General features: G+C 40.8%; 1 protein-coding gene across 1 annotated transcript in view; it reads right to left on the reverse strand.

Moving 5' to 3' along the window:
* Positions 1-13,664, reverse strand: part of LOC115127176 (serine/threonine-protein kinase WNK1-like) — a 214,617-nt gene that overhangs the window by 19,860 nt on the left and 181,093 nt on the right. Inside the window, 5 exon segments of the mRNA XM_065021325.1 lie at positions 786-1,282; positions 1,499-1,569; positions 1,704-1,740; positions 2,025-2,105; positions 4,654-4,743. Coding sequence (XP_064877397.1) covers positions 786-1,282; positions 1,499-1,569; positions 1,704-1,740; positions 2,025-2,105; positions 4,654-4,743 — 776 coding nt within the window.

Genomic DNA, 13,664 nt, shown 5'->3' on the forward strand with positions numbered 1-13,664 from the left:
AGAGAAACAGGGCAAACCAACTAAAGCAGAAGAGAGAGAAACAGGGTAAACCCACTAAAGCAGAAGAGAGAGAAACAGGGTAAACCAACTAAAGCAGAAGAGAGAGAAACAGGGTAAACCCACTAAAGCAGAAGAGAGAGAAACAGGGTAAACCCACTAAAGCAGAAGAGAGAGAAACAGGGTAAACCCACTAAAGCAGAAGAGAGGAGAGAGAAACAGGGTAAACCCACTAAAGCAGAAGAGAGGAGAGAGAAACAGGGTAAACCCACTAAAGCAGAAGAGAGAGAAACAGGGTAAACCCACTAAAGCAGAAGAGAGGAGAGAGAAACAGGGTAAACCCACTAAAGCAGAAGAGAGGAGAGAGAAACAGGGTAAACCCACTAAAGCAGAAGAGAGAGAAACAGGGTAAACCCACTAAAGCAGAAGGGAGGAGAGAGAAACAGGGTAAACCCACTAAAGCAGAAGAGAGAGAAACAGGGTAAACCCACTAAAGCAGAAGAGAGAGAAACAGGGTAAACCCACTAAAGCAGAAGAGAGAGAAACAGGGTAAACCCACTAAAGCAGAAGAGAGAGAAACAGGGTAAACCCACTAAAGCAGAAGAGAGGAGAGAGAAACAGGGTAAACCCACTAAAGCAGAAGAGAGGAGAGAGAAACAGGGTAAACCCACTAAAGCAGAAGGGAGGAGAGAGAAACAGGGTAAACCCACTAAAGCAGAAGGGAGGAGAGAGAAACAGGATAAACCCACTAAAGCAGAAGAGAAGAGCGAGAAACAGGGTAAACCTACTTTTCCCGTAACCGGTTGACCTCCCTCTTCAAGTCCTCGTCCTCAAACTCAGAGTCGTTATCAGAGCTCATGTAGGAGTTGTTGAGGCTGGGCAGGGAGCTCTGTTTGTCCTCTGGGCTGAGGAGCATGGTGGCCGAGCCAGGATCAATACTAGGCCCGTTAGCCTGGGAAGCGGGTGTTTGCTCCAACCCAGCCTCGGCTGCCTCATCCTGGGCTCGGCTCACAGAGAAGCGGCCCACCCTGGCATCCGGTGCGTTGGTGGTGACCTGGAAGCGGCCAATGGTGGTGGGCTGAGGGGAGGCGGTCCGGTGGGGGAGGGAGGGCAGGCCGTCCACAACATCTCCCCCACCAGTCTTACCTCCGTGGAGAGGGGAGGAGACATTGTGCAGTGTGTTCTCCGGGCTGGAGAAAGAGGAGGAGGAAGAGGAGGTGGAGGAGGATTTTGTGGGGCTCCCTCCCTCGATTTTGTGGGGACCCTGGTCTGCAGCCACAGAGACCTGGGGAGGGGGACAAGTGATGGAGAGAGATTATGAAAAGACAGAATTTAAAGGCCCACATCAGGCATAAGGACCATCACTATAATCATAGAAAACTATTCTGAAGAGAGATGGATGAAGAACATAGAGACTGCAGACTCTGACCACCAGACAGACAGTGCTGGAATATTCCAATCAGGTAAATAGAGCTGGAAAGGTACAGCTAGAATTCCATACCTGGAATCGTCCCATTTGGAATCCTCCAGCAATAGGCGACATGATTGGTTCCCCTTCCAGAGAGAAAGGCACTGAAACAACCAATGAGACATCATCACGTTACAATGCAACAGTCGGCAAAACATCCCAAAAGAAAAGGACAACACACTAACAGGTAGCACGACCATTTCAAAATGGGAGTACGGATAGATGTTGAAGTACACACCTGGCTGGCCACCTGCAGGCATCCCAGTGAGGGAGGACTATGGTACAGGGGGAGAACACAGTGTGACTGTCCTGTCTAGAGTCACACCAACAAACATTCCACATACCACCACATGAGCTGTACAGGAGCAGGACAGTGATGGCAGTATGAGACAGAGCAGACTAATAACGGCTACAAAACTACAAAATACAGATTAGAAGAAATAGTATTCATATACTTTTTCAAAGGTCAAAAACATACAACTAAATGTGACATTTCAACAAGTAATAAATACATTGTCATTCGTCCTGAAGGGGGCGTGTGTGTGTGTGGTTATGGTACCTGTGTGGTGACACAGCTGACCGTCTCTGGACTCAGGGCCCTCCTCAGCTGGGCATCCAGGTCTTCCAGAGGCTGCTGGGACTAGTGGGCAAACAACAAGCCGTTATAGACCAGAATCAAACAGACGGCAACACATCCTCATACGCTCAGAACCCACAAACTAATTGGTCTCTAGACATGAATTACTGTTGAATTTCATCTAGCAAAATGTTATGAATCACAGCAAACGTTTAGCTTTCATTTTTCCATAAAATATGAAAGATTTAGGTAAAATCCTTGATTGGGTTTAATTTAGTCAAAGACTGTCTTCAAGCCAAGGTATCCAGGTGACGTTCAAAATCAATATATTAAAAGGACATTTCCCCCTTTCTCAACTTCATATCCCTCATCTCCAGCAACACCCCTTTCTCAACTTCATATTCCTCATCTCCAGCACCACCCCTTTCTCAACTTCATATCCCTCATCTCCAGCACCACCCCTTTCTCAACTTCATATCCCTCATCTCCAGCACCACCCCTTTCTCAACTTCATATTCCTCATCTCCAGCACCACCCCTTTCTCAACTTCATATTCCTCATCTCCAGCACCACCCCTTTCTCAACTTCATATTCCTCATCTCCAGCAACACCCCTTTCTCATCCCTCATCTCCAGCAACACCCCTTTCTCAACTTCATATTCCTCATCTCCAGCACCACCCCTTTCTCAACTTCATATTCCTCATCTCCAGCACCACCCCTTTCTCAACTTCATATCCCTCATCTCCAGCACCACCCCTTTCTCAACTTCATATTCCTCAACTCCAGCAACACCCCTTTCTCAACTTCATATCCCTCATCTCCAGCACCACCCCAAAATTGCACATTTCTGTAGTCAGAAAGATAGTTTCCAATTAGTACACAATTAATTGGAAATTGGCAATACTTCCTCATAATTGGTTAAAATCACGATGCACACCGATGATGTCACTGGAAACATTTCACTTCCTCAATCTTTTTTTTACTACAAAAAATAGAAACGTGACATTTTCACATATGTTGATGTTGGGGTGGTGCTGGAAATGATGAATATGGAGCTGAAAATGTTACAAATATCCCTTTAAAGAATTTCACATCAGAACCATTAGAGCCACAGGAGGCAGATGCAGTCGCTTTCTCAAGATCAAATCACCTCAGACCAGAGCAGAGCTTTGAACGGAAAATTACACATAATTCTTACAGATGAAAGAACATAATGAACCCCTCTTCCTCACCAATAACAATGCTCTGGTTTGTTCTATTTTTAGATTTGAACGTTCTGTGGACAACACTGTCTGACTGGGTATAAACCAAACTGTAATCTCCACTAGCCTGAGGGAGCCTGTCTTCTCGTCTTTCCTAGTTATTCCCTAGTTGATTTAGTTTAAGAAAGAATGCGCTGTGGGAGAGAAAAACTCTTGTCTGGATGTAATATTTTGCTTGTGGCGAGTCTTCTCTTTCTTCGTGGAAGAAAACTATTAAAATATTGTGCTGACAAAAACCACAATGACAAATGAAGATGAGTGATGTTGATCTCCCCAGCCTCCCTAACGGTCTGTCTGGAGAAAGAGTGTGGGAGGAGAGAGAGGAAGGAGAAGGACAGAAAGAGGAAAGAGGGAGAGAGAGGAGCGGGTGAGATAGAGGGAGACAGGGAGAGAGAGAGGAAGGAGAAGGACAGAAAGAGGAAAGAGGGAGAAAGATGAGCGGGTGAGATAGAGGGAGAGACAGGGAGAGAGAGAGTCAAAGAAAGAGAGTGGGATAGAGGTGCAGGAGAAAGAGGGAGACAAGAGACAGACTTCGACAGAGCAAGAGAGAGAGAATCAGATAATGAGGAACAGAAGTGGTTAATGAGAGTCACAGGTCATCATGCTGCTCCGCCAACACAGAGAGAACCAGAGACAGAGATGTCTTCTTCAGACACTGAACAGATTGAGCCTGATCTGATCTTCATGCGTCGCTAGTTTTTACACAGGAGACAAATGATGGGAGGAGGGAGATGGAGGGATGAAAGAGAGAGAGAGGGGGGGGGTACTGATGGAGGGATCTTAACATCACTTAGGAGAGAGGGGGTGCAGATAGAGGGATCTTAATATCACTTAGGCGAGAAAGAGAGAGAGAGGGGGTGCAGATAGAGGGATGATGGAGGGATCTTAACATCACTTAGGAGAGAAAGAGAGAGAGAGGGGGTGCAGATAGAGGGATGATGGAGGGATCTTAACATCACTTAGGAGAGAAAGAGAGAGGGTGCAGATAGAGGGATGATGGAGGGATCTTAACATCACTTAGGAGAGAAAGAGGGAGGGGGGGTGCAGATAGAGGGATGATGGAGGGATCTTAACATCACTTAGGAGAGAAAGAGAGAGGGGGGGTGCAGATAGAGGGATGATGGAGGGATCTTAACATCACTTAGGAGAGAAAGAGAGAGGGTGCAGATAGAGGGATGATGGAGGGATCTTAACATCACTTAGGAGAGAAAGAGAGAGAGAGGGGTGCAGATAGAGGGATGATGGAGGGATCTTAACATCACTTAGGAGAGAAAGAGAGAGAGAGGGGGTGCAGATAGAGGGATGATGGAGGATCAAAATGGCAGTCAGGAGAAAGAGGGAAAGGCACCTGAGTTAGACAGGGTCCTGGGAAGGGTGCCATGTGGTCTGAGGGAGGAGGGGGGCCAGCCTGAGCCTGATCTGAGCCCACAGGCAACACCTAATAAACAGAGGGATGAAGAGAGGGATGAAACGGAGAGAAGAGGAGAGATAGGAGAACATAATGCACTGCAGCCACATGCAGCTGGAAGGACAGGGGATTCTACCTGCAGCTCTCTGACACTGACTGGGACATTAGACAACAAACAAAGACTGTAGTGTTACTTAAGCAATAAGCCCCGAGGAGGTGTGGTATATGGCCAATATACCAAGCCTAAGGACTATTCTTACGCACGACGCAACGTGGAGTGCCTGGATACAGCCATTAGCCATGGTATATTGGCCATATAGCACCTTTGGGCTCCTGAGTGGCACAGCGGTCAAAGGCACTGAATCTCAATGCTTGAGGCGTCACTACAGACGCCCTGGTTCGATTCCAGGCTGTACCACAAATGGTCGTGATTGGGAGTCCCATAGGGTGGCGCACAATTGGCTCAGCGTCGTCCAGGTTAGGCCGGTGTAGGCCGTCATTGTAAATAAGAATTTGTTCTTAAACTGACTTGCCTAGTTCAATAAAGGTTAAATAAATACTAACGTACCACAAACCTCCAGGGTGCCTAATTGCTATTATAAACTGGGTGGGTCGAGCCCTGAATGCTGATTGGCTGACAGCCATGGTATATCAGACCGTATACCACGGGTATGACAAAACATTTATTTTTACTCCTCTAAGTACCATTAACATATCTCCTCTAGAAGCTGTTAACCATTAACATATCTCCTCTAGAAGCCGTTAACCATTAACATATCTCATCTAGAAGCCGTTAACCATTAACATATCTCATCTAGAAGCCGTTAACCATTAACATATCTCCTCTAGAAGCCGTTAACCATTAACATATCTCCTCTAGAAGCTGTTAACATATCTCCTCTAGAAGCTGTTAACATATCTCCTCTAGAAGCTGTTAACATATCTCCTCTAGAAGCTGTTAACATATCTCCTCTAGAAGCTGTTAACATATCTCCTCTAGAAGCTGTTAACATATCTCCTCTAGAAGCTGTTAACCATTAACATATCTCCTCTAGAAGCTGTTAACCATTAACATATCTCCTCTAGAAGCTGTTAACCATTAACATATCTCCTCTAGAAGCTGTTAACCATTAACATATCTCCTCTAGAAGCTGTTAACCATTAACATATCTCCTCTAGAAGCTGTTAACCATTAACATATCTCCTCTAGAAGCTGTTAACCATTAACACATCTCATCTAGAAGCTGTTATCATTAACATATCTCCTCTAGAAGCTGTTAACATATCTCCTCTAGAAGCTGTTAACATATCTCCTCTAGAAGCTGTTAACCATTAACATATCTCCTCTAGAAGCCGTTAACATATCTCATCTAGAAGCCGTTAACATATCTCATCTAGAAGCCGTTAACATATCTCATCTAGAAGCCGTTAACATATCTCATCTAGAAGCCGTTAACATATCTCATCTAGAAGCCGTTAACATATCCCATCTAGAAGCCGTTAACATATCTCCTCTAGAAGCCGTTAACATATCTCCTCTAGAAGCCGTTAACATATCTCCTCTAGAAGCCGTTAACATATCTCCTCTAGAAGCCGTTAACATATCTCCTCTAGAAGCCGTTAACATATCTCCTCTAGAAGCCGTTAACATATCTCCTCTAGAAGCCGTTAACATATCTCCTCTAGAAGCTGTTAACCATTAACATATCTCATCTAGAAGCTGCTAACATATCTCCTCTAGAAGCCGTTAACATATCTCCTCTAGAAGCCGTTAACATATCTCATCTAGAAGCCGTTAACATATCTCATCTAGAAGCCGTTAACCATTAACATATCTCCTCTAGAAGCCGTTAAACATTAACATATCTCCTCTAGAGGCTGTTAACATATCTCCTCTAGAAGCTGTTAACCATTAACATATCTCCTCTAGAAGCTGTTAACCATTAACATATCTCCTCTAGAAGCTGTTAACCATTAACATATCTCATCTAGAAGCCGTTAACCATTAACATATCTCCTCTAGAAGCTGTTAACATATCTCCTCTAGAAGCTGTTAACATATCTCCTCTAGAAGCTGTTAACCATTAACATATCTCCTCTAGAAGCTGTTAACCATTAACATATCTCCTCTAGAAGCTGTTAACCATTAACATATCTCCTCTAGAAGCTGTTAACCATTAACATATCTCCTCTAGAAGCTGTTAACCATTAACATATCTCCTCTAGAAGCTGTTAACCATTAACATATCTCCTCTAGAAGCTGTTAACCATTAACATATCTCATCTAGAAGCCGTTAACCATTAACATATCTCCTCTAGAAGCCGTTAACATATCTCCTCTAGAAGCCGTTAACATATCTCCTCTAGAAGCTGTTAACATATCTCCTCTAGAAGCTGTTAACATATCTCCTCTAGAAGCTGTTAACATATCTCCTCTAGAAGCTGTTAACATATCTCCTCTAGAAGCTGTTAACCATTAACATATCTCCTCTAGAAGCTGTTAACCATTAACATATCTCCTCTAGAAGCTGTTAACCATTAACATATCTCCTCTAGAAGCTGTTAACCATTAACATATCTCCTCTAGAAGCTGTTAACCATTAACATATCTCCTCTAGAAGCTGTTAACCATTAACATATCTCCTCTAGAAGCTGTTAACCATTAACATATCTCATCTAGAAGCCGTTAACCATTAACATATCTCCTCTAGAAGCTGTTAACATATCTCCTCTAGAAGCTGTTAACCATTAACATATCTCCTCTAGAAGCTGTTAACCATTAACATATCTCCTCTAGAAGCTGTTAACCATTAACATATCTCCTCTAGAAGCTGTTAACCATTAACATATCTCATCTAGAAGCCGTTAACCATTAACATATCTCCTCTAGAAGCTGTTAACCATTAACATATCTCCTCTAGAAGCTGTTAACCATTAACATATCTCCTCTAGAAGCTGTTAACCATTAACATATCTCCTCTAGAAGCTGTTAACCATTAACATATCTCCTCTAGAAGCTGTTAACATATCTCCTCTAGAAGCTGTTATCCATTAACATATCTCCTCTAGAAGCTGTTAACCATTAACATATCTCCTCTAGAAGCTGTTAACCATTAACATATCTCATATCTAGAAGCTGTTAACATATCTCCTCTAGAAGCTGTTAACCATTAACATATCTCCTCTAGAAGCTGTTACCCATTAACATATCTCATCTAGAAGCTGTTAACATATCTCCTCTAGAAGCTGTTAACATATCTCCTCTAGAAGCTGTTAACCATTAACACATCTCATCTAGAAGCTGTTATCATTAACATATCTCCTCTAGAAGCTGTTAACATATCTCCTCTAGAAGCTGTTAACCATTAACATATCTCCTCTAGAAGCCGTTAACATATCTCCTCTAGAAGCCGTTAACATATCTCATCTAGAAGCCGTTAACATATCTCATCTAGAAGCCGTTAACATATCTCATCTAGAAGCCGTTAACATATCTCATCTAGAAGCCGTTAACATATCTCATCTAGAAGCCGTTAACATATCTCATCTAGAAGCCGTTAACATATCTCCTCTAGAAGCCGTTAACATATCTCCTCTAGAAGCCGTTAACATATCTCCTCTAGAAGCCGTTAACATATCTCCTCTAGAAGCCGTTAACATATCTCCTCTAGAAGCCGTTAACATATCTCCTCTAGAAGCCGTTAACATATCTCCTCTAGAAGCCGTTAACATATCTCCTCTAGAAGCCGTTAACATATCTCCTCTAGAAGCTGTTAACCATTAACATATCTCCTCTAGAAGCTGTTAACATATCTCATCTAGAAGCTGCTAACATATCTCCTCTAGAAGCCGTTAACATATCTCCTCTAGAAGCCGTTAACATATCTCCTCTAGAAGCTGTTAACATATCTCCTCTAGAAGCTGTTAACATATCTCCTCTAGAAGCTGTTAACATATCTCCTCTAGAAGCTGTTAACATATCTCCTCTAGAAGCTGTTAACCATTAACACATCTCATCTAGAAGCTGTTATCATTAACATATCTCCTCTAGAAGCTGTTAACATATCTCCTCTAGAAGCTGTTAACCATTAACATATCTCCTCTAGAAGCCGTTAACATATCTCCTCTAGAAGCCGTTAACATATCTCATCTAGAAGCCGTTAACATATCTCATCTAGAAGCCGTTAACCATTAACATATCTCCTCTAGAAGCTGTTAACATATCTCCTCTAGAAGCTGTTAACCATTAACATATCTCCTCTAGAAGCTGTTAACCATTAACATATCTCCTCTAGAAGCTGTTAACCATTAACATATCTCCTCTAGAAGCTGTTAACATATCTCCTCTAGAAGCTGTTAACCATTAACATATCTCCTCTAGAAGCTGTTAACCATTAACATATCTCCTCTAGAAGCTGTTAACATATCTCCTCTAGAAGCTGTTATCCATTAACATATCTCCTCTAGAAGCTGTTAACCATTAACATATCTCCTCTAGAAGCTGTTAACCATTAACATATCTCATATCTAGAAGCTGTTAACATATCTCCTCTAGAAGCTGTTATCCATTAACATATCTCATCTAGAAGCTGTTAACATATCTCCTCTAGAAGCTGTTAACATATCTCCTCTAGAAGCTGTTATCCATTAACATATCTCCTCTAGAAGCTGTTAACCATTAACATATCTCCTCTAGAAGCTGTTAACATATCTCCTCTAGAAGCTGTTAACCATTAACACATCTCATCTAGAAGCTGTTATCATTAACATATCTCCTCTAGAAGCTGTTAACATATCTCCTCTAGAAGCTGTTAACCATTAACATATCTCCTCTAGAAGCTGTTAACCATTAACACATCTCATCTAGAAGCTGTTATCATTAACATATCTCATCTAGAAGCCGTTAACATATCTCATCTAGAAGCCGTTAACATATCTCATCTAGAAGCCGTTAACATATCTCATCTAGAAGCCGTTAACATATCTCATCTAGAAGCCGTTAACATATCTCCTCTAGAAGCCGTTAACATATCTCCTCTAGAAGCCGTTAACATATCTCCTCTAGAAGCCGTTAACATATCTCCTCTAGAAGCCGTTAACATATCTCCTCTAGAAGCCGTTAACATATCTCCTCTAGAAGCCGTTAACATATCTCCTCTAGAAGCCGTTAACATATCTCCTCTAGAAGCTGTTAACCATTAACATATCTCCTCTAGAAGCTGTTAACATATCTCATCTAGAAGCTGCTAACATATCTCCTCTAGAAGCCGTTAACATATCTCCTCTAGAAGCCGTTAACATATCTCCTCTAGAAGCTGTTAACATATCTCCTCTAGAAGCTGTTAACATATCTCCTCTAGAAGCTGTTAACATATCTCCTCTAGAAGCTGTTAACCATTAACACATCTCATCTAGAAGCTGTTATCATTAACATATCTCCTCTAGAAGCTGTTAACATATCTCCTCTAGAAGCTGTTAACCATTAACATATCTCCTCTAGAAGCCGTTAACATATCTCCTCTAGAAGCCGTTAACATATCTCATCTAGAAGCCGTTAACATATCTCATCTAGAAGCTGTTAACCATTAACATATCTCCTCTAGAAGCTGTTAACCATTAACATATCTCCTCTAGAAGCTGTTAACCATTAACATATCTCCTCTAGAAGCTGTTAACCATTAACATATCTCATCTAGAAGCCGTTAACCATTAACATATCTCCTCTAGAAGCTGTTAACATATCTCCTCTAGAAGCTGTTAACATATCTCCTCTAGAAGCTGTTAACCATTAACATATCTCCTCTAGAAGCTGTTAACCATTAACATATCTCCTCTAGAAGCTGTTAACCATTAACATATCTCCTCTAGAAGCTGTTAACCATTAACATATCTCCTCTAGAAGCTGTTAACCATTAACATATCTCCTCTAGAAGCTGTTAACCATTAACATATCTCATCTAGAAGCCGTTAACCATTAACATATCTCCTCTAGAAGCTGTTAACATATCTCCTCTAGAAGCTGTTAACATATCTCCTCTAGAAGCTGTTAACATATCTCCTCTAGAAGCTGTTAACCATTAACATATCTCCTCTAGAAGCTGTTAACCATTAACATATCTCCTCTAGAAGCTGTTAACCATTAACATATCTCCTCTAGAAGCTGTTAACCATTAACATATCTCCTCTAGAAGCTGTTAACCATTAACATATCTCCTCTAGAAGCTGTTAACCATTAACATATCTCCTCTAGAAGCTGTTAACCATTAACATATCTCATCTAGAAGCCGTTAACCATTAACATATCTCCTCTAGAAGCTGTTAACATATCTCCTCTAGAAGCTGTTAACCATTAACATATCTCCTCTAGAAGCTGTTAACCATTAACATATCTCCTCTAGAAGCTGTTAACCATTAACATATCTCCTCTAGAAGCTGTTAACATATCTCCTCTAGAAGCTGTTAACCATTAACATATCTCCTCTAGAAGCTGTTAACCATTAACATATCTCATCTAGAAGCTGTTAACCATTAACATATCTCCTCTAGAAGCTGTTAACATATCTCCTCTAGAAGCTGTTAACCATTAACATATCTCCTCTAGAAGCTGTTAACCATTAACATATCTCCTCTAGAAGCTGTTAACCATTAACATATCTCATATCTAGAAGCTGTTAACATATCTCCTCTAGAAGCTGTTAACCATTAACATATCTCCTCTAGAAGCTGTTAACCATTAACATATCTCATCTAGAAGCTGTTAACATATCTCCTCTAGAAGCTGTTAACATATCTCCTCTAGAAGCTGTTATCCATTAACATATCTCCTCTAGAAGCTGTTAACCATTAACATATCTCCTCTAGAAGCTGTTAACATATCTCCTCTAGAAGCTGTTATCCATTAACATATCTCCTCTAGAAGCTGTTAACCATTAACATATCTCCTCTAGAAGCTGTTAACCATTAACACATCTCATCTAGAAGCTGTTATCATTAACATATCTCCTCTAGAAGCTGTTAACATATCTCCTCTAGAAGCTGTTAACCATTAACATATCTCCTCTAGAAGCCGTTAACATATCTCCTCTAGAAGCCGTTTACATATCTCATCTAGAAGCCGTTAACATATCTCATCTAGAAGCCGTTAACATATCTCATCTAGAAGCCATTAACATATCTCATCTAGAAGCCGTTAACATATCTCATCTAGAAGCCGTTAACATATCTCATCTAGAAGCCGTTAACATATCTCCTCTAGAAGCCGTTAACATATCTCCTCTAGAAGCCGTTAACATATCTCCTCTAGAAGCCGTTAACATATCTCCTCTAGAAGCCGTTAACATATCTCCTCTAGAAGCCGTTAACATATCTCCTCTAGAAGCCGTTAACATATCTCCTCTAGAAGCCGTTAACATATCTCCTCTAGAAGCTGTTAACCATTAACATATCTCCTCTAGAAGCTGTTAACATATCTCATCTAGAAGCTGCTAACATATCTCCTCTAGAAGCCGTTAACATATCTCCTCTAGAAGCCGTTAACATATCTCCTCTAGAAGCTGTTAACATATCTCCTCTAGAAGCTGTTAACATATCTCCTCTAGAAGCTGTTAACATATCTCCTCTAGAAGCTGTTAACATATCTCCTCTAGAAGCTGTTAACCATTAACACATCTCATCTAGAAGCTGTTATCATTAACATATCTCCTCTAGAAGCTGTTAACATATCTCCTCTAGAAGCTGTTAACCATTAACATATCTCCTCTAGAAGCCGTTAACATATCTCCTCTAGAAGCCGTTAACATATCTCATCTAGAAGCCGTTAACATATCTCATCTAGAAGCCGTTAACCATTAACATATCTCCTCTAGAAGCCGTTAAACATTAACATATCTCCTCTAGAGGCTGTTAACATATCTCCTCTAGAAGCTGTTAACCATTAACATATCTCCTCTAGAAGCTGTTAACCATTAACATATCTCCTCTAGAAGCTGTTAACCATTAACATATCTCATCTAGAAGCCGTTAACCATTAACATATCTCCTCTAGAAGCTGTTAACATATCTCCTCTAGAAGCTGTTAACATATCTCCTCTAGAAGCTGTTAACCATTAACATATCTCCTCTAGAAGCTGTTAACCATTAACATATCTCCTCTAGAAGCTGTTAACCATTAACATATCTCCTCTAGAAGCTGTTAACCATTAACATATCTCCTCTAGAAGCTGTTAACCATTAACATATCTCCTCTAGAAGCTGTTAACCATTAACATATCTCATCTAGAAGCCGTTAACCATTAACATATCTCCTCTAGAAGCTGTTAACATATCTCCTCTAGAAGCTGTTAACCATTAACATATCTCCTCTAGAAGCTGTTAACCATTAACATATCTCCTCTAGAAGCTGTTAACATATCTCCTCTAGAAGCTGTTAACCATTAACATATCTCCTCTAGAAGCTGTTAACCATTAACATATCTCATCTAGAAGCCGTTAACCATTAACATATCTCCTCTAGAAGCTGTTAACATATCTCCTCTAGAAGCTGTTAACCATTAACATATCTCCTCTAGAAGCTGTTAACCATTAACATATCTCCTCTAGAAGCTGTTAACCATTAACATATCTCCTCTAGAAGCTGTTAACATATCTCCTCTAGAAGCTGTTATCCATTAACATATCTCCTCTAGAAGCTGTTAACCATTAACATATCTCCTCTAGAAGCTGTTAACCATTAACATATCTCCTCTAGAAGCTGTTAACCATTAACATATCTCATCTAGAAGCTGTTAACATATCTCCTCTAGAAGCTGTTATCCATTAACATATCTCCTCTAGAAGCTGTTAACCATTAACATATCTCCTCTAGAAGCTGTTAACCATTAACACATCTCATCTAGAAGCTGTTATCATTAACATATCTCCTCTAGAAGCCGTTAACATATCTCCTCTAGAAG

Source organism: Oncorhynchus nerka, linkage group LG8, assembly GCF_034236695.1.
Source record: "Oncorhynchus nerka isolate Pitt River linkage group LG8, Oner_Uvic_2.0, whole genome shotgun sequence".
Classification (NCBI taxonomy): Eukaryota; Metazoa; Chordata; class Actinopteri; order Salmoniformes; family Salmonidae; genus Oncorhynchus; species Oncorhynchus nerka.